This window comes from Nicotiana sylvestris, chromosome 4 (genome assembly GCF_000393655.2).
Source record: "Nicotiana sylvestris chromosome 4, ASM39365v2, whole genome shotgun sequence".
Taxonomy (NCBI): Eukaryota; Viridiplantae; Streptophyta; class Magnoliopsida; order Solanales; family Solanaceae; genus Nicotiana; species Nicotiana sylvestris.
Window position 1 is genome coordinate 29618558 of NC_091060.1, and position 19427 is coordinate 29637984.

The window sequence follows — 19427 nt, forward strand, 5'->3', positions numbered from 1 at the left end:
AACATGGTCATGGAGTAAGAGTAAATCAAATATAAATTACGAACGATTGGAAATAACGCTTAACTACACCCTCTTTGCCGAAAGATAGGAGTATTCAGTGGAACCAATGAACTAAGATGCTCTTAGGTAACTTTAAAATTGCTCTCCATTTTCTAACTCGTGAGATGTCTTTTCAGGATAAAACTTCTTAAACTACGAATGTTGTCAAGATCTAACGCAAAATCAAATGTCTTTCAAGTACATTTCTCAAAAGACAAGTGTTGGAAAGGATGTTTTTTTCAACACACACATATATAACATTTCCTTTGATCACTAAGAAAAATCTATAAATCTACATATTTATATATATAAATATGCATATATAGGAGGTAACATAATGCCTCTTTTCACTTGTTTTGATACTATAAGCTTTTGTTCCACATTGCATTAGCCATGTATTAGAAGCTAATTAAATCTGGTAATTCTTGAGGTTTAACAGGTACGTTATTAATAGAATTAGTAGGTACCAAAGAGGCTTCAAAAGGATTTGTTCTTGGTATATATTTTACTATAGCAGAACAGCCACCATTTTCTTCATCAAATGTCTCCCAACGATCAGTAATTATTGTCCTTAAATTGCTTTTTGAGTCATTTTTTTCTCCAAAATTCTCATGCACCACAATTGCTCTATCCATTTCATCACTCTTTTGTTCTTTATCTGAAACCCCATTGATAATTTCTTCAAGTTCTTTGATATCTTCATTTGAAATTTGCTCTACAATTGGACAAACTTCAGCATTTCTCACCCCTATATCGCGATTAAACTCGAAATATAGAGACAATTCTTCTGCTTGAATAGTTGCCTTTTTAATGATCTTTAGAGCCATAGTAGCTTCAACTTTCCCAAATAAATTTATCCTTGATAAAACTCGAGAAATCCCATTGCGAATCCTGCTATACACGTCGAAAATTTCTGTCATAACACAATCCATAGCTTCAAGAACAAGAGGGACAGTAGCTGAATCCGATAACGGCTTAATTTCAAGTAACACATCAAGCAAAGATTGCAATTTTTGTACCACAACAAGATCTTGAACGATAGAATAACTTTCTTTTTCTTCAACGTCGAGATTATGCATCATAATCATCATGTTGTTGTTGCTCCTCTTTTCATGCAATTCCATGCAAAGGAGAGACGATTTCTGATCAAGAAATGCAAAATAAGCGCGAATAAACGCGTTAATCCCATGCATTTCGTGTTTTCTTGAATGACCATCTTCGAAATTTGAAAGATCAAAAGGTAACCTACCAATTCTTTGAACACAAGGAAGCCTAGTGCTATAAAGACCATGCATTAAGATTAAAACTTTAATGGCAACAACCCAACTTCGAGTTTTCTCTATTCGAATCGAGATAGCCCAAATTAAAGGTTTGAGATTACAAGATGATAAACGTAACCAACGAAAAACACGATCGACGTTCTTCATATTCATGGAGAATTCATCGTGGCTTGTGGCTTTAATAACAGCAGCCTCGATGTCTGGATTCCGGAGAGGTGTTCTTCTTGATAAACTAGCAATGAATATGCTATTTTGATCTTTTACCAATCCGGAAACCTTTCTCCATAGCCTCATTCTTTGATTTCCTCTGCTCTGTTTTCCCCTGTTTTTTTGTCTTGTTGTTGATGTTCTTTCTTTTTGGTAGAGCTTTTGCGGTGGTAATCAATTATTCTACATTTTTTTTTGTTTTTTTATTTTACATATTACTCATTTTATCAAATATGTATAGGAGTGGAGGGTTGACCAATGCATGAATTATCTCGCGTTCACGCGGATCGCACCCTAAAGAGTGTGATGTAATACTATTTATATGTTGGGCGATTCACAGTTGTTTGATATTATACAATTTAACCTTGAGAGAAATACTTTTACTTGCTAAAGACACATGGAAACAATAACTTTGATCATTGGCCATACTTATGGGGTGTTAGTGTGTGCCAATTATTAAGGAGTCGCGAATGCTGTAATTTTGTTCTAGAATAGACAAAATCAGCAACACAAAAGACGTAAAATAAAATACATAGATAAGTAAATAAAATAAGACCAAAAAACTTATACAGTCATACCTCTCTATAACAGTATCCTGTTGAGACCAAATACACACGCAAGTATACGTGGTCGTCAAGCAATAAAATAACTCGAAAGTCAGATGTCGAACCCCCAGAGACTTAGATTGATCGTTAATTAAGCAAACTAAAATCAATTAATTGTCCAAGATAATCAAGAGTGATGTTCTTCTATTAGTCTACTATTGCGGAAATTAAACAAATATCAACTAAATAAACAAGAATGCAAATGGGTATTATGAGACTTTAATTCAGAGGAGATGAAGATTCCAGGGTTGTGGTTGGTTTATCAATCCTATTAAGTTCAATAATCACACTCGTTAATCCAGATTATCTATGGTTGCTAATTAACCGGATCGTTTATATGAATAGCATGTTCCCACAATACTATTTGTCTGCCCACAATATATCAACTCTATATTCATATGGTATTGAGTCTATCATGAACAAATATAATACGGTATTTAATTAAGCAAGACTGTTAGGTATATTCCTATTCTAACCGCGAAATCGCTGTTAGGTATATTTCTATCCTAACAACAAAATCTTCCCCCGAGCCACGGGTTCAGAAACAGGCTCTCTCTAATTCTACTCTAATCTAAACGTGGCTTTCCCAAGCATAGCATAGATAGTAAATAGAACTCAATTGCTGGCCAGACAATTAAGCAATTATGCACAGAATTAGAGAAACAACCACAAGATGATAATCTGAATTAACGAAGATGTAATTAATAAACGTTAATAATCATGTCAACCACAACCCTAGAAACTAGAGTGCTTAGACACTCATGTTCGTAGCAACAATTTTCCAAGTGTTTTGCATAAACAAACTACAAAGCAAAGATGAAGGAACGAAGAACTCGATGATTTCCTCCTCCCACGAATGCTCCAATCGTCTTCTCTCTTTCAAAATAGTCTCCCTCTGTCTAAGATGTATCAAAAGTCCTCAAAATAGTATTTTTATATGTATTTCTACCAAGTAGGGTCGGGCCTAGACGAAACACCCTTTCCTGTGCGAAATAGGACCCTGGTTCTGTAAAATTTGTACAGGCACGCCGCACCCTGCGCCGCGCTAGTGGAGATTATCAGCAGCCTTGCATTTTCTTGTCAGGCCAGCTTTTACACTGCTGCACCGCACCCTGCGGCGCTCCATGCGGTGCGATAAAAAGAATTTGCAAAAATACAAAACATGAAAGTTGTAGCCCTTTCAAATAGCTTTCCAACGATATATTGTGGAGCCCAAACGGAGTTCTGAGCGAAAGTTATGTGTATTTTACTAGACAATGTTGTATGTCCGCTCGATTCTCTGTTTCGTTCTTAACTATCATCTGTCGATCCCCGAACACGATCCCAGCTTAATTCCTTGGGCTTTTACTCAGACTTCAAAACTCCAAATCTCTTTAAATCATTCCATAACATCTACATAGCTCGGAATCCCTCCTACAAATCATAAAACACATATTTAGTGCAAAACACTCACGATTAAAGCTCAAACTCAATTAAAGTGCAGTAAATTAGAGTGTAATAAGCGACTAAAATATACAATTATAGCCTATCATCAACACCCCACACCTAAACCATTACTTGTCCTCGAGCAATCAAACTACACTTTATATAGACACGACCTTTTTAAAAAATTCTCCTAACTCATCACACCAAGAATATTTAAAATAGACTAAGCACAAGAGTGTAACATCTTCACCTCAAGATTTGACTCACAAGTAACACGCATTATTCACAACTCACCCACTTACTCTAACATAGAGGTCACTGAAATTACCTTTCATTCATGAATCAAGCGCCCTCACACAACAAAAGAGAGTAGTTCCACACACAATATAATTTAAGAACAATTAGGAACTCAAGATAGAAAGAATTCACTCACTCTCAGAAATAACATTTATATGCCACAAAAGATGCACCATAGGCTTGCTCGTAGTGTACTACTATACTAATCGAGCTCATTCGGTCTAGGATAAATTAGGACTTTATTTGGTTGTAATGTAGGCTACGGGTCGGGTAGGATATATTTAGATATAATAGTGACTGCACCTCCCTAAGCACTTTAATACATACACTTTAACATTTAAAACCCCACACTTATGTCAAACCATAACTCCACCGTCACATCAATATATATTAACTCTCCACGTCTTTAAACATAATTACATCAAGAGTCACCACTATCAATTTTTCACAGCAATACAACTATTTTTTTTCTTTTCAAGTGGCTCTTGCTTTTTTTCAAAACACTGCACCTTTCTCCTTATTTCATTAGTTCCACTCAAAAGTCAAACCAACCACCTCGCACTTTAACTTTTACAAAGTTCATAACAATTCAAGTGCTCATGAGAGGTGAAAATGTTCAAATATATGGTTAATTCAAACAAATGGGTAAGACTTGTAATGTGGTTGCCAAAGAAACAGGATTACAGGCTCAAAGGGGTTAACTATGATACGAAACAATTAGGTGGGTAAAATATATATATCTAGCTCAACAAAGAAACGCCTATATCACTTCAAAGACTTATCAAAACTATTATTTCGCTTTGCAAACACACGGGGTAAGTTCTAGACATCAAATGTAATTCACAGAATAACACAAAACCTTACACACACATCGCACATAACTCACTCAGGATTGGACTCATTAAGACACTCGAGTCAAATAAGTTAAGCAAAGTTGAGAGCATACAATTTAAGGTACTTATACAAGAGTCAAAAACTGAGCCTAAGTGTTACAACTAAAGTACTGACTATTCTTAAGGCATAACAAAGTCAAGAGATATTGCTTCAATTTATTTCTCACAAAAAAAATAAAAACTAACTATACCCGGTTCAAATAAAACCCTTGAAAAAGAACCGCGACACAAAGAAAAACCAAGGGGGAATTACTACACTACCTATAAAGAAAATCTTTTTTTCCTTTTTCTTTAGACTTAAATTCCTCAAGAAAATTGTCTAGGAGATCCATCGTCGAGACAAGTCTAAATTTTTATTTTTATTTTTGTTTTTGTTTTTTTAACAAAAACTCTACACTAAGAACGAGTACTATAACTAAGCTAAAATAGCACAGAAACTCACCCAAACAATCTCCTCACCCCACACTTAAAATTGTGTATTTTCCTCAATGCACACTATAAATAACAAGAGGGTAAAAGAGACTCTCTGGTAGGCCGAAGCAATAGAGGCTCACGAGGTACTTAGACTTCCCCCAGGTATCGTCCTTTGTGTGGCACCCCACACTTAGTTCTCACCATCTAACTCACTTTTGCACTCTTCCAATGGCTACACTTCCTATTCTTATAATCTTACAAAACAAAAACAAATACTAGAACAATAATAAGAAAAAAATAAAACTAAAAGAAAACAGTAAAAATGGGTTTCCTCCCAACAAGCGCCTGATTTAACGTCGCGGCATGACACTGCTACTCTATTTAGGCTGAGCGCTTTCTCTTCTTCTTTTTCCCATTAAGCCTAGCCTTTTTACACACTCTCAGAAGGTCTCCTCTTTCATCTATGTCTCTTTTCTCAATCACCCTTACACACTCAGCTTGCAACACCACCTCCTCCAATTCAGTTGTCCCATCCGAATCGCTACAATTCGCATAAAGACTTTGCTTTATCCCCTTCAGTTCTACCGCAGTAATCATGCACAACTCCTTATAATGCTTAGGAAGATTAAGTGCCTTGTACACATTAAAAGTGATTTCCTCATCGCCTACTCTCATCTTCAACTTCCCTTCCCTAACATCAATAAGTGCCCCACTAGTAGCTAAGAATGGTCGCCCCATAATAATAGGTACTTCCTCATATGCCTCGTAATCAAGAACAATAAAATTAGCAAGAAGAATAAACTTTCCCACTCGAACTAACACATCCTCAATAATTTCTTCTGGAATAACTAGTGATCTATCAGCCAACTGCAAAGTGATTGTAGTAGGTTTAAGCACCCCCCAATCCGAGTTGCTTGGACAAAGAGGATGGCATCAAATTTATACTAGCTCCTAAATCACACAAGGCTCTACCAACTTCTCGTTTTCCGAGAGACAGAGAAATTGTGAAACACCCAATATCCTTCAACTTAATAGGAAGTTTACTCTGAACTCTAGCACTGTACTCTTCAGTAAGTGCAACTGTTTCAAACTCTGTATGTCTTCGCTTGTTTGCCACAATGTCCCTAAGATACCTTGCATACTTAGGCACTTCCTGCAAAAATCCACCAATGGCAAATTCACACGCACTTGGCTCAAAATATCTAAGAATTTCTTGTACATAGCATCATCTTTTTGCTTTTGAAATCTTTGTGGAAACGGAGGTGGTGGCCTTGTCACAATTTCTGGCTTTTCTTTCTTATTCTCCTCAACGGGCTAAGGAACTAATTCTCCTTTAGGTCTAGCTGTATACTTCTTTTTCTCTGGAACTTCTTCTAATTCTCTTCCATTTCTCAAGGTAACTGCATTGACTTGAGGATTTTTCTCTATATCACTTGGAAGGGCCCCGCAGGTCTAGTATTCTGATTGTTAGCTATTTGCCCAAACTACCTCTCAAGATTTCCGAACTCTGTGCGCAATTGTTGATTGTCCATCAAGAGTTGTTTCATCATGTCCGTCAAACTCTCTTCTACTTACTGTGGGGGTTTAGGTGGCTGATTGTAATTAGCTTGAGGCCTGATATTTTGATTTCCACCCTAAGAGAAGTTACGATGATTCCACCAGTTCGGATTGTATGTGTTACCATATTGAGCATTTTGATTCATCGGCCCTCTAGCTTGTTGCCCCACATAGTAGATGGATTCAGGATTCACAGGGCATATATCACGTCTGTGACCTTCACCACATAACTTGCAGCAAGTAGACATCCGTTGCACATGCTGCATCTGTTGTGCTTGGTGCATTGTCATTTTATTCATCTGATTTGCTAATCTCGCTATATCTGCCCTCATGGCTGAGAAATCATCAAGCTCAATCACACCTGTTGCCTTTTGTTTAAGTGTTCTTCGTGGTTCCCCATCTCCTTGCCAATTATTATCATTAGCATTGAAATTGTTTAGTAGGATCTAGATCTCACTATACGGTCTTGCCATGCAACTACCCCCACATGTTGAGTCAAGATTCATCTTTGATGCCTCGTCCAACCCATCAATGAAAGTGTGACCCAATACCTCATCAGCCTGACAATGATGTGGGCTGTCTCTAAGTAGCTTCTTGTATCTTTCCCAAGCTTGACAAAGAGTCTCGCCATCTCATTGTTGAAACCCAAGAAGAATCTGGCTCCTCAGCGACTTTGTTTTCTTAGTGGGAGAAAACTTGATTAAGAATTTCCTTGCTAGATCATCCCAAGTATTGATTGAGTTTGCGGGCTCCTTTTTCAACCATTCCTTAGTTTCCCCCATCAATGAAAAGGGAAACAGTGTCAGCCTAACATAGTCCTTGGAAACGTTCGGATAATTGTAGTGTCTGTAATTTCCAGAAAGTTCTGAATGTGCCTCTGCGGGTCTTTATGAGATATACCTACATATTTCCATGTGGATTGGATCAGTTGTACCATGTACTGTTTAAGTTCAAAGTGACCCGTGATATAAGGCTTCACAATCGCCTGGGTCATAAGAGCCAGATTGGGCCTTGCTGCTTCTATCACCGGACGCTCTTCATTACCTGCCATCTCTATTGGTTGTGGTTGAACTACAATGTCCAACTCTCTTTCAATTCTAGTTCTAGTTTCCATTTCCCTTCTCACTCTATGAAGTGTTCGTTCAATTTCAGGATCAAGAGGAAGGAGATTATTTGCGCTTCTACTCATCCGCATTCAAGAGAAGAGCTTGCATTATCACAAAATAAAGCAAGCTAAAACAATTAAAACTTGCACGAATAACGAATAAAAGCTTAACTTAACTAAACAATCAATAACTAAGTCCCCGGCAACGGCGCCAAAACCTTGTTGAGACCCGCAAGTATACGTGGTCGTCAAGTAATAAAGTGACTCAAAAGTCGGATGTCGAACCCACAGAGACTTAGATTGATCGTTAACTAAGCAAACTAAAATCAATTAATTGTCCAAGATAATCAAGAGAGATGTTCTTCTATTAGTCTACTATTGCGAAAATTAAACAAATATCAACTAAATCAACAAGAATGCAAATGGGTGTTATGAGACTTTAATTCAGAGGAGATGAAGATTCCAGGGTTGTGGTTGGTTTATCAATCCTATTAAGTTCAATAATCACACTCGTTAATCCAGATTATCTATGATTGCTAATTAACTAGATCGTTTATATGAATAGCATGGTCCCACAATACCACTCGCCTGCCCACAATATGTCAATCCTATATTCCTATAGTATTGAGTCTATCATGAACAAATATAATACGGTATTTAATTAAGCAAGATTGTTAGGTATATTCTTATCCTAACCACGAAATCTTCCCCCGAGCCACGGGTTCAGAAACAAACTCTCTCTAATTCTACTCTAATCTAAACATGGCTTTCCCAAGCATAGCATAGATAGTAAATAGAACTCAACTGCTGGCCAGACAATTAAGCAATTATGCCCAGAATTAGAGAAACAACCACAAGATGATAATCCGAATTAACGAAGATGTAATTAATAAACGTTAATAATCATGTCAACCACAACCCTAGAAACTAGGGTGCTTAGCCATTCATGTTCGTAGCAACAATTTTCCAAGTATTTTGCATAAACAAACTACAAAGCAAAGATGAAGGAATAAAGAACTCGATGATTTCCTCCTCCCACGAATGCTCCAACCGTCTTCTCCCTTTCAAAATAGTCTCCCTCTATCTAAGATGTGTCAAAAGTCCTCAAAATAATGTTTTTATATGTATTTATACCAAGTAGGATCGGGCCAAGACGAAACACTCTTTCCTACGCGAAATAAGACTTTGGCTCTGTAAAATTTGTACAGGCGCGCCGCACTCGGCGCTGCGCTAGTGGAGATTTTGCATTTTCTTGTCAGGCCAACTTTTACACTGCTGCGTCGCACCTTGCGGCACCCCATGCTGCGCGATAGTGAGAATTTGCAGAAATGCAAAACGCGAAAGTTGTATCCCTTTAAAATATCTTTCCAATGATATATTGTGGAGCCCAAACGGAGTTCTGAGCGAAAAGTTATGTGCATTTTACTAGACAATGCGTCATATGCCCGCTCGATTCTCCGTTTTGTTCTTAACTATCATCCGTCGATCTCCAAACATGATCCTGGCTTAATTCCTTGGGCTTTTACTCAAACTTTAAAGCTTCAAATCACTTGAATTCATTCCATAACATCTACATAGCTCGAAATCACTCCTACAAGGCATAAAACACATATTTAGTGCAAAACACTAGTGATTAAAGCTCAAACTCAATTAAAGTGAAACAAATTAGAGTGTGATAAGCGAATAACATACACAATTATAGCCTATCATCACATCTCTATATAACAACACTTCACTATAAAAGCCAAGCTTTTCCAGAATCAATTTTCATATTATGTTATAATATATGTTCTATATAACAATACTTCGCTATAACATCCAAAAATATTCAGAACAAACGAGACTGTTATAGAGAGATTTGACTGTAATTGATCGTTTCGCTCTCCTTTTGCTCCTTCTTTCCCCTTTTTAACATTTTTCTTTTACTCTTTTTTTTCTTGGTTTAGTTGGAAATGAAATACGGAGATGAATAATGATGGTGGTGGTGTAGTGTTGGGTGTAATGGGAGGCCAATAGTAGTGGTAGAGGTGTTGGTTGTTGAAACGGACAAAGAGAGAGAGAGAGAGAGAGAGAGAGTGCAAATATGATGTGGAATCCGCTATTGATGCTTGCGTCTACCTACATTACACCCTTGGCTTACGACCCTTCCACGAGTTTGTTTTGTTTTGGGTTGATGAAGACGATGTTGATGTGTTATGATTTTATTTGACGTGGATATGGTAGAAATGGCGTGGGGTAGCCACTGTTTAAGCTGGTATTTACTTTTCATCCAGCATTTTTAATGCTTAGCAATAGTAGCTACTAGTCTATTAAAATTAATATGAAAAGACCGTGTTACCCTTTCCTCCCCAAACGGAAATACACTGATGCATTCAAAACATAAAGACTTCGTATTCTCTGGTGTTCTCTTGGTACAAATCGCTTCTATGTCGAAGCATGTTAGAAATGGACCTCAGTGGACTTTTTTCGGATATGACGTTTTATAGGAGCTTTCGTGAAGATTTTAGATCCGTCTCTACTTTTTTGTTTAAAATTTGGTTGACGTTGAAGCTATTGTGCTTCTGGCATTTCTCTTGTGGCAGAATCGGTGTGCTGATTATTTTTCTTTCTAGTGAGTCTAATGTAATATGGTTTATTTGCTCTTAGCTCCTTGAATTTATTTTTAGATCTAAAAGTTGTGAAAATAAGAAAAAGAGTGATGAGAAAACAAGAAATGCAATTCCTTCCCAGAAGTTAAGAACATGTAGCCCTAAAGTTAAATTCAAAAGTTAAGGACGTGGTCCTGAACTTAGAGTTTCAAGTCCAAAAGTTAATGAAATGTAGTCTTGAAGTCCTTAAGTTAAGTTCAATAGTTAAGGACACAAGTTCAAAAGTTAATGACAGGCAGTCCTTAACTTACAGTTACAAGTTCTAAAGTTAAGGACTGACAGTCCTTAACTTATAATTACAAGTTCAAAAGTTAAGGACATGCAGTCCTTAACTTACAGTTACAAGTTCAAAAGTTAAGGACAATAAGTTCTTAACTTTGATTTCCAAGTTCAAAAGTTAAGGACAGACAGTCCTTAACTTACAGATACACGTTCAAAAGTTAAGGACAAGCAGTCCTTAACTTATAGTTACAAGTTCAAAAGTTAAGGACAATAAGTCCTTAACTTTGACTTACAAGTTCAAAAGTTAAGGACGCTTGGTCTTGAAGTTTGAGTTCCAAGTTCAAAAGTTAAGGACATATAGCGTTGAAGTCCTGAACTTAGAGTTCCAAGTTCAAAAGTTAAGGACATGTAGTCCTGAAGTCTTGAACTTAGAGTTAGAAGTTCAAAAGTTAAGGACATGTAGTCCTGAAGTCCTGAACTTAGAGTTCCATGTTCATAAGTTAATGACATGTAGTCCTGAAGTCTTGAAGTTAAGTACAAAAGTTAAGGACATGAGCAGAAGGGTATTTCTGTCCGGGCAGTTAAAGTTTATTAAAGCAGTGGCTAAAGACTAAAGACATTTTAAACGGTGGCTTAAAAGTAAATACATGTGTTATTAGTGGCCAACCGTGCACTTCCCACATGGATATGATGCAGGGTTTAGGATTAGACTGCTGGGAACAAGTGCTCGCGAACCTAGTAGATCTGGTTCAAATCCTATATTATTCTTAAAATTATATATTGAATATGTATAAATTAATAAATTAAAACTCAAAACTTAAAAGAATTAAAATCTAGAATAAGTTTGAAATTCTGGGTCTACTTCTGATATGATGTATTATCCATAATATTCACGTCAGATCAAGTGACATTATCATACCGCATAAATTCGAAGGAATATTTATCTTCCTATTTTTGCTATACCAGTCAAACATTTTGGGAAGTAGAAAATAGAGGGAAATGAAGTTGACTGATAATGGAACCCAAATACAGGGCCAAATTAAACTAAAGGAAGGTATTTTTTTTTCCAGGAATCTAATTCGAGGTACTCCCTCCGGTCCACAATAAGTGATCAATTTACCTTGGGCACATCCGTTAAAAAAATATTAAATTCTAGACAAAAATAGTTAGTGTGACTAAATTACCCTTAATTAAATGTTGCAGTATAATTAATTTGAGGAGTAAAAGACTTTCTAGGGATACGTACATAAGGGTAATTTTGGAAAAACAAATTAAATTTTTTCTTGGTTTTATAAATGAACACTTATTTTGGACCAAATAAAAAGGCAAATTGGTCACTTATTGTGGACCAGAGGGAGTATATGTTACAGTAGTGGATATAATAGGTTTGACATAATAAATGGTCCTGATTCGTCCAAAAAATATGAACTATACTTTCTTTAAAAATTATTTATTATATTAAGATTAAAATTGTCTTTACCAAACCCTCTCAAGGGGGAAAAATAAGAAAAAAGGTTCTCGAATGACAGTTAAATCTTATCCATTTGTACAATGTTTTAATTAGTAGGATTAACTTTTTTTAATTATTCTTGAAAAGAGCCTCAAAGTGTAATCCAGAGAGAAATGATTCATTTGAAATTTTTAAAAAGACTATTTACACTCCCTAATTGACTAATCTATCCAAAATAGATAAAACATACCATTGAGGTAATGGAAATACAAGTTCATCCTTATTTTGAAGAATTTTGGTAACGTACAATAATAATTGACTCCAAAAATTTTGCCCTTATGTACAGAATATTGTGATTCCCTTTATTAGCTAAGTAATAAAATTCAGAAAAGATGTTTATCTATAAAATTATTGGTAAGAGTCTCTCACCAATAAGTGTGGGTTTAATTCTAGTTGTCCCACTTCCTCGTCCACCGTCCCTATGTTTATGAAAAGAGTGAAAAAAGAACTGCTCGAGGAACCAAAAATATCTTCAATTTACTCTTTTAATTATATTCCTTCCGTTCACTTTTACTTGTCTAGTATTCTAAAAATAAATTTTCACTTTTCACTTTTACTTGTCACTTTTAGCATATCAAGTGAAGACAATTTCTTTTTTTTTTCTAGTATACCCACAGTATTAATTACTCATTTCAAATCATTTTCTCAAATCCATTAAAAATATGCATCTATTAATATGAGTATAATGGTAAATTATGCACTTCATTTATTATTTTTTAAGAGGAGTACAAAGTCCATAATGGACAAGTAAAAGTGAACAGAGGGTACATGATATTTATACTAAACCAAGTAACTTAACTTGAGCAGCTAAAATTAAATTGAGAAAATAATGTCATTTAATCATCGGTTAAGTGAAAAAATTGTATAAAAATAAACTCCGTTTCATCAGCTTGTGCAAACACCAGGAAGAACATCATACTTGCACCAAACCAAACAATTTAATTTGAAACGCTAAATTGAAATTGAAAAAACATATCACTTAACCATGGTTAAGTTATCGAAGAGAGACATATCTGGCATTTACTAGCTTGGTTTAAACGGGTGGGAATAAGCTTTTACTGGACAACAACTACAAATTGCCACCAATAGTCTATTTTTTTTCTTTTCCAAATTTCAATGTATCCATCCAATATCCCAAAGCTAGTCTACTAGTCCAATTAATTCGAATTCGCACTAGGTAAGCCTACTAGGAGAGGGAAAACGCTCTCCACCAAAAAGTACTCAATTCCTCGGGCTTGCCAGCAACCTATCATTTATGCATCTCGAACTACCAAAATGCTAAACCAAGAACATCTGCAATGAGATACAGAGCAGATAAAGAACCTTTATAAACTAGTACTTCCTCCGATCCACGATAACTAACCAATTTGCCTTTTTATTTTGGTCCAAAATAAGTGTCTATTTATATAATCAAGAAAAAATTCAATTTGTTTTTTCAAAATTACCCTTATGTACGTATTCCTAAAGTCTTTTACTCCTCACATTAAATTATGCTGCAACATTTAATTAAGAGTAGTTTAGTCACACTAATTATTTTTGTCTGGAATTTAGTATTTTCTTAATGAATGTGCCCAAGGCAAATTAGTCACTTATTGTGGACCGGAGGGAATACTCTATATGAGCTCAAGAGCAAATAGATAGCTCAGTGCCAAGAACTCTAATTAATTTCGAAATTAAATTTGACACGAGTTTATTCCGGAATTAAATTTTGAGATAAGTTTATCTCACATTTAGTTGAGATAAAATTGCGGTATAACTAACCTCGGGATAGATTGTAGTGTTATTTTTATTCCTATGAGAGGGTGAGGTAACAATCCCGGAATAATTAATCATGGGATAACTTGTTTCTCAACTAAACGACCCCTAAGTTGGCAGGCAAGAATTGCACATCTTGAATCTTATCTGCACACAATGACTGCATTCTCTTTCGAACGATGAATAATTTTCAGACAAGCCTTAAAGAATACAAGACAGCTCCAACACTAACTGTTCAAAGATTTACTATGAAATGATAATGACTCACAGTCTTCACTTGGATTTAGAGAAAACAGAAGTCTTTCCCAACATGGCAACAACAGTTTAATTAATACTCCTAAGAAGATAATTTGTAACAACATCAGAATATTGTACAATATTTACACAACTTTTGAAGGAATTAAACGATTTTACACTCAATTGTATACATCTTTGCAGTGTCTTTGCCAGCATGCGTTCAAATCATTATACTGAATGACATCATGAAATGAAATCTTGAACATAAAAACTGTATTCCATGCATAATACCTAATTGCTAGGCTTGTTTCAGACATCATGAAGCTTACCATAACGGAAAATGCACATGAAAACATATACATGAAAGTTGATTGCAAAAGGTAATCAAGCCTCTAACAGGCAGAGGAAATGATAGAGAGAAGCTAGACAGCCTAAACCTGAATTCATGTTTGGAAAGTTGGTGTTTGCAGACTCCAGTCTCCTCTAATTAAGAAACCTTATACTATCCATGAATTAAAAGGTGGTGAGTAATATTTTTGAAATTGTAAAATTTTGATTCATCAGCATTTATCAAAAAACGCAACCTTTATGAGTAAAATTTACTGCTTAAACTTTAGGGTGAGTAATAAGCTTTTATAGAATTAACACAGAATGACAAGGAAAGAACAGTATAGCTCAGACAAAGCCTGATAAGAGAAGGCACAGGAGTAACACTACAAATTGTCTCACCAACAGCCTGTCATTTATGCATCTCAGACTATCAAAATGCTAGACCAAGAACATCTGCGATAAGAATTTCGAAGAGATAAAGAACTTAATTGATATATATTCACAGAAAATGCGACATTAGAGCCAAACAATCTAGCCACAAATCAGCAAATCACCACCATCCAATCCCCCAACCATGAACCACAAGCCACGGGAGGAAAATATAATCCATGACATTTCAAGAGGATTGGGGAAAAGCATTCTAGATACACATTAAGCCTATAGATTGCTTATTCATTTGCTTTAACGATACTTAACATCTACTAATCAGGAATTGACCTGTAACAGAAATGCAGCAACACCGTCCATCTCCTATAACAGGGGATCGGGATAGTCTGATCCAAGACACAATATGCAATTCAGACTAACATACATAACAAGGCACTATAGAATTTCTCCAAAGTAAAAAAAAAAAAAAAAAAGAAAGAAAAGAAGGGCAACCCAAAGCACGGAGCATCCCGCGTTTACGTAAGGTCCGGAAAAGAACCGCACCCCAAGAGATGTTATGTAAGCAGCCTATCCTGATGCAAGCGGTTGATTCCATCACTCTATAGGTCACATGAAGACATCTTTATCGTTACTCCAAGGCTCCCCTTCCTTGAATTTCACCTAAGTAATCCTTCAAAATATGTTGATTCAAACAATTTCTCGTCTCATGCAACCCTGTCCAACCGACACCCCCTTCCCTCACAAGGTACAACCACACCAAAATAGAGGATTGTTACAAGCACAAAACAGCTCTAAGACCAACCGTCACTATTTTAATAGATAGTATTTCAAATATCTAGAACCATTGCATAATGAAGATATCACATGAAAACAAGAAACCTATGCAAGATAAAATGAAATTCAAGTTGTAGAAATAATCAAGCTTACAGGCAGAGACAAGTATATAAATAACTTCCAAAGAGGGTGAATCATACTTGCACATTCATGATGACTGAGAAGTCTTCCCAAATCAAGTTTTTTTCCTAAAAAGATTGGGCCTAAGCTTGAATCCATGTTTGGAAAGTTATTGACTGGAAATGTCAGTCTCATCCAAATTAAGTAACTTTACATTATCTATCACATAAATAATTATTCAAGAAGGTGTGATCAGGACCAACCCATAATTACAAGTCAATGAACATTCCAATCTTAAGATTGCTTATACATTCACAAAGTTACCAGCCACCGACAGCTACACAAAATGTATGCACATGCCAATCTCAAGTTGCTTGTACTCACAACAGTTACCAGCAACAAGCCAGGTAGCTGTATGTTGTTAGAAACAGAGTTAGGTAAAGAGTCTCGGTAGAAGATCCTTACTGTGGTGATATCAAATGAACCGTCAAGCTAAGACGAGTCATCTAAAGCTAAGGCAAGTCATCTATAGAAGATCTCCAGCAGAATGTTGCAAAAGCAACAGAAGAAATTCATCTGAATAAAAGCATCACTCATGACAGAAAACTATTATAAGATTAAAGGAACAAAGGAAAGAAAATCAAAGAGAGTGAAATGTCTTTAAAAGAGAATATTTTTTCCTTTTTGGATAAGTAGGTATTCGAAAAAGATAACAGACAGGAGTAAAAATAAATGGATTGAACGTGCTCATCTTAGAAAACAACCGATCAAGAAAAGAAATTTTCAACATCCTACTGTTGGTGACCAGAACAGAGTGCCAGCCACCAAAACAAACAAAATGAAAGATTAAACAACTGTTGCTGGGAATTTAAATATCAAAGTCTAAACATGTGTTGTCACGGACTACGAAAAGGTACCAAGCAAACCTCTGCAAACGGCCCCAGGGATATACAAGTAAACAAACAAGATGCATTGGCGGTCTGTGGTGATACCCTTTATGTAATTCTACCTGATTGTCACAAACTTGTTGGTACCATGTTTAGCCCAGTGAGTCCTCAGATCAATTGGATTAGCAAAACTGTATCCTTCCGCAGCAAGTTTCTCCAAAACCTTCTTGAATGCACCCTGGCTCATCTTTCTTCCAGCAATCCTTGCTCCGCGTCTTTTGGTACTCATTGGCAGCGGATACATTGATATACTAGTGGTACAACAAGCTGACTGCCAGCCCCCACATCCCCATCGATAACATTGCTGAGGAGCACCAGTGCAGGAGCAAACTGGTATAGGAATGCCAGAAATGTCCATATCAATTCCATTTATTACAATGTCCATGCTCTTCTTTGCTGGTTTTGCTCGTTGAACACGGGGAGTCCCATTTTCCTTAGGTACGGATGAGCCTTTCTTTAACTTCTTCGCTTTAGGAGCTTTAGGAGTGGCACCACCTGTCTTCCTCTTTGAAGGACCACTTTCGTTCTTCACACTTGGTTCCTCTGCATTCACCCTCACATCCTCAGTTACATCAGGTTGCTGTACCATTTGCATGGAATGACTTGCAGAAGTTTCCGGGAGAACTGTAGTGTAAGGGTTCCCGGGAAACATATGAAGAAATTTGTCTCTGTGATTTATCCAACTGTCCCTTACATAATCTATGTGAGATAAAGGTGCTTCTGGAACGATGGAATCCCGAGAATGGTACATCCCATTTGCGCCAAGCATAATTGGATTCTCACGCCTAGTTAGGAAAGGTTTCGTATCTCGATCAACCACCGAGGACATCAGCTGAAGACCTAGATGCCCTTTAAGGGAAGGTTCATAATAACCCCAGTTCCTCATGTTCAAACCGTCGTCATCCATCAATAAACTACAGATGAATGCAAAAAACACCACTTAACATTAATTTTCTTGCCACAGTTAGAAATTCCAAACAGAAGTGCATTAACCTTCTAATCTCCATATACTCTTTTTTTTTTAATCTCCATATACTACAAATACACACAACAGCAACATATCAAACACAACAGAACCATCAAGATTAGAAATAAAACAGGAAATAACATACAAAACCAAAAACACAATATGACCAGATCCAGAAACTCAAACCTAAAGTAAACCAGTCAATGCCAGTAGCAAATGGATCTAGAAATCTAGCCACACCCACGGTCAACATTCCAATTCAGATACAATTTCATCCTATTTTGCTCACTCTCCGAAAATATTGCCGGAGGTGTATCGGGTCCTCCAAAAGTAGTGCATTTTTGGAGGATCCGACACGGGCACGGCAGCATTTTAGAGAGTCCGGGCAACATAGATTTCATCACCATTTCAACAGCAATGACATTACTAATTGGAAAATTTAACAGATCTTGATAACCCCAACTCAAATATTTGAACCCAAAACAAATTAGGCACTCAAAACTCATCAAATTCATCATTGCAATCACTAGAAATGAAAACGCACAGATAAAGTTAGAATCTTTAGGATCTCCAAATCAACTATGAAACAATTAAATATAAGATTTGATAAACCCAAATGTGGGTACTCAAAAATCATCAACACAGAATCAATCAACCAGAAATAAAAACCCACAAATAAAAATAGAATCTTTTCGGTCACAAATATTTGGAAAATACCAAAATTGGGTATTCAAAATTCATCAATATAAAATCCACAAATAAAATTAAATCTTTATGGTTTCCAACACGAATATTTGAAGGGAAAAAAAATAAGAAAATGGGTACTCAAAATTCCTCAACATAGAATCCACTAGCAAACCCACAAATAAAAATTGAATATTTGTGGTTTTCAACATAGATCTGATAAGAAAATAGAGGCACAAAAACCAGATCCAAAAATTATAAACAGAAAGGTCAAAATAAACTATCAGAATGAAAATGGCATGCAAAAAGACAGTATTTCTATTTTTTTTAAAAATCAAATGAGGAAAGAGAGAGACAGAGAGAAAAGTTCAGATTTTTAAAGAAAGGGAGAGAGAGAGAAAGAGAAATAGAGAGAGATGGAGAGAGGAGAGAGAGAAACTTACTTGTTGGTAAACAGTTCTTAGGTTTTTTTTTCCTTCAGGAGAGAGAGAGAGGAGAGAGAAAGGGAGAGAGAGAGAGAGAAGAAGAAGGGAGAGGAGAGAGATGACAGAAACCCTTTTAAGAAAGAGAGCAGAGAGAGAGACCCTTCTATGATTTTTTTTCTAAAACTTCCAATAAAAGCATTAATTAATTAATAAAATTAGTAAAATAAAAACAGCCGAATATTATCTTTACGTTTACTACTTGATACCTTGAAGTATAATTTATATAAAATAATAAAACTCGGAACCCCAATTCTTATCCTATCTCCGTTCAACTAGGGGTACCCCACTTGGCAAATTGAAAACAAAACATTACTTTTTCCTTCCAAGAACTTTAGATTTTATTGTTTCCATCTTTAGATAACTAATTTTGCTACCTTTAGTAGGCCGCATTTCATCTTCAGAGTGGGATTTTTCTGATCGAATATCAAATTAAAAAAATTAAAAATAGTGTTTGTTTGAAGGAATATTCGCAGTACTAAAATTTGGGCAAATACAACTAATTGTATTCGCTAGCCAAAAAATATATAATATATATAAAT

At 36.0% G+C, this 19427-nt stretch overlaps 2 protein-coding genes across 2 annotated transcripts; both read right to left on the minus strand.

Annotated features, from left to right (window-relative positions):
* Positions 1 to 212: 212 nt before the first annotated feature.
* Positions 213 to 1751, minus strand: LOC104214894 (putative clathrin assembly protein At1g25240). Its single transcript, XM_009764616.2, has one exon. It carries the CDS (start codon positions 1611 to 1613, stop codon positions 438 to 440), a length of 1176 nt encoding a protein of 391 aa, XP_009762918.1. The 5' UTR covers positions 1614 to 1751; the 3' UTR covers positions 213 to 437.
* Positions 1752 to 16460: 14709 nt separating this feature from the next.
* Positions 16461 to 18993, minus strand: LOC104214892 (protein BASIC PENTACYSTEINE2-like). Its single transcript, XM_009764615.2, has 2 exons — positions 18847 to 18993; positions 16461 to 17666 (listed from the first exon to the last, which is right to left on the minus strand). Exon 2 carries the CDS (start codon positions 17657 to 17659, stop codon positions 16811 to 16813), a length of 849 nt encoding a protein of 282 aa, XP_009762917.1. The 5' UTR covers positions 17660 to 17666; positions 18847 to 18993; the 3' UTR covers positions 16461 to 16810.
* Between the last annotated feature and the right edge of the window lie 434 nt (positions 18994 to 19427).

Coding starts and splice junctions, on each gene's coding strand:
- LOC104214892 (XM_009764615.2), bottom strand. CDS start 17,659: ATGGATGACGACGGTTTGAACATGAGGAACTGGGGTTATTATGAACCT.
- LOC104214894 (XM_009764616.2), bottom strand. CDS start 1,613: ATGAGGCTATGGAGAAAGGTTTCCGGATTGGTAAAAGATCAAAATAGC.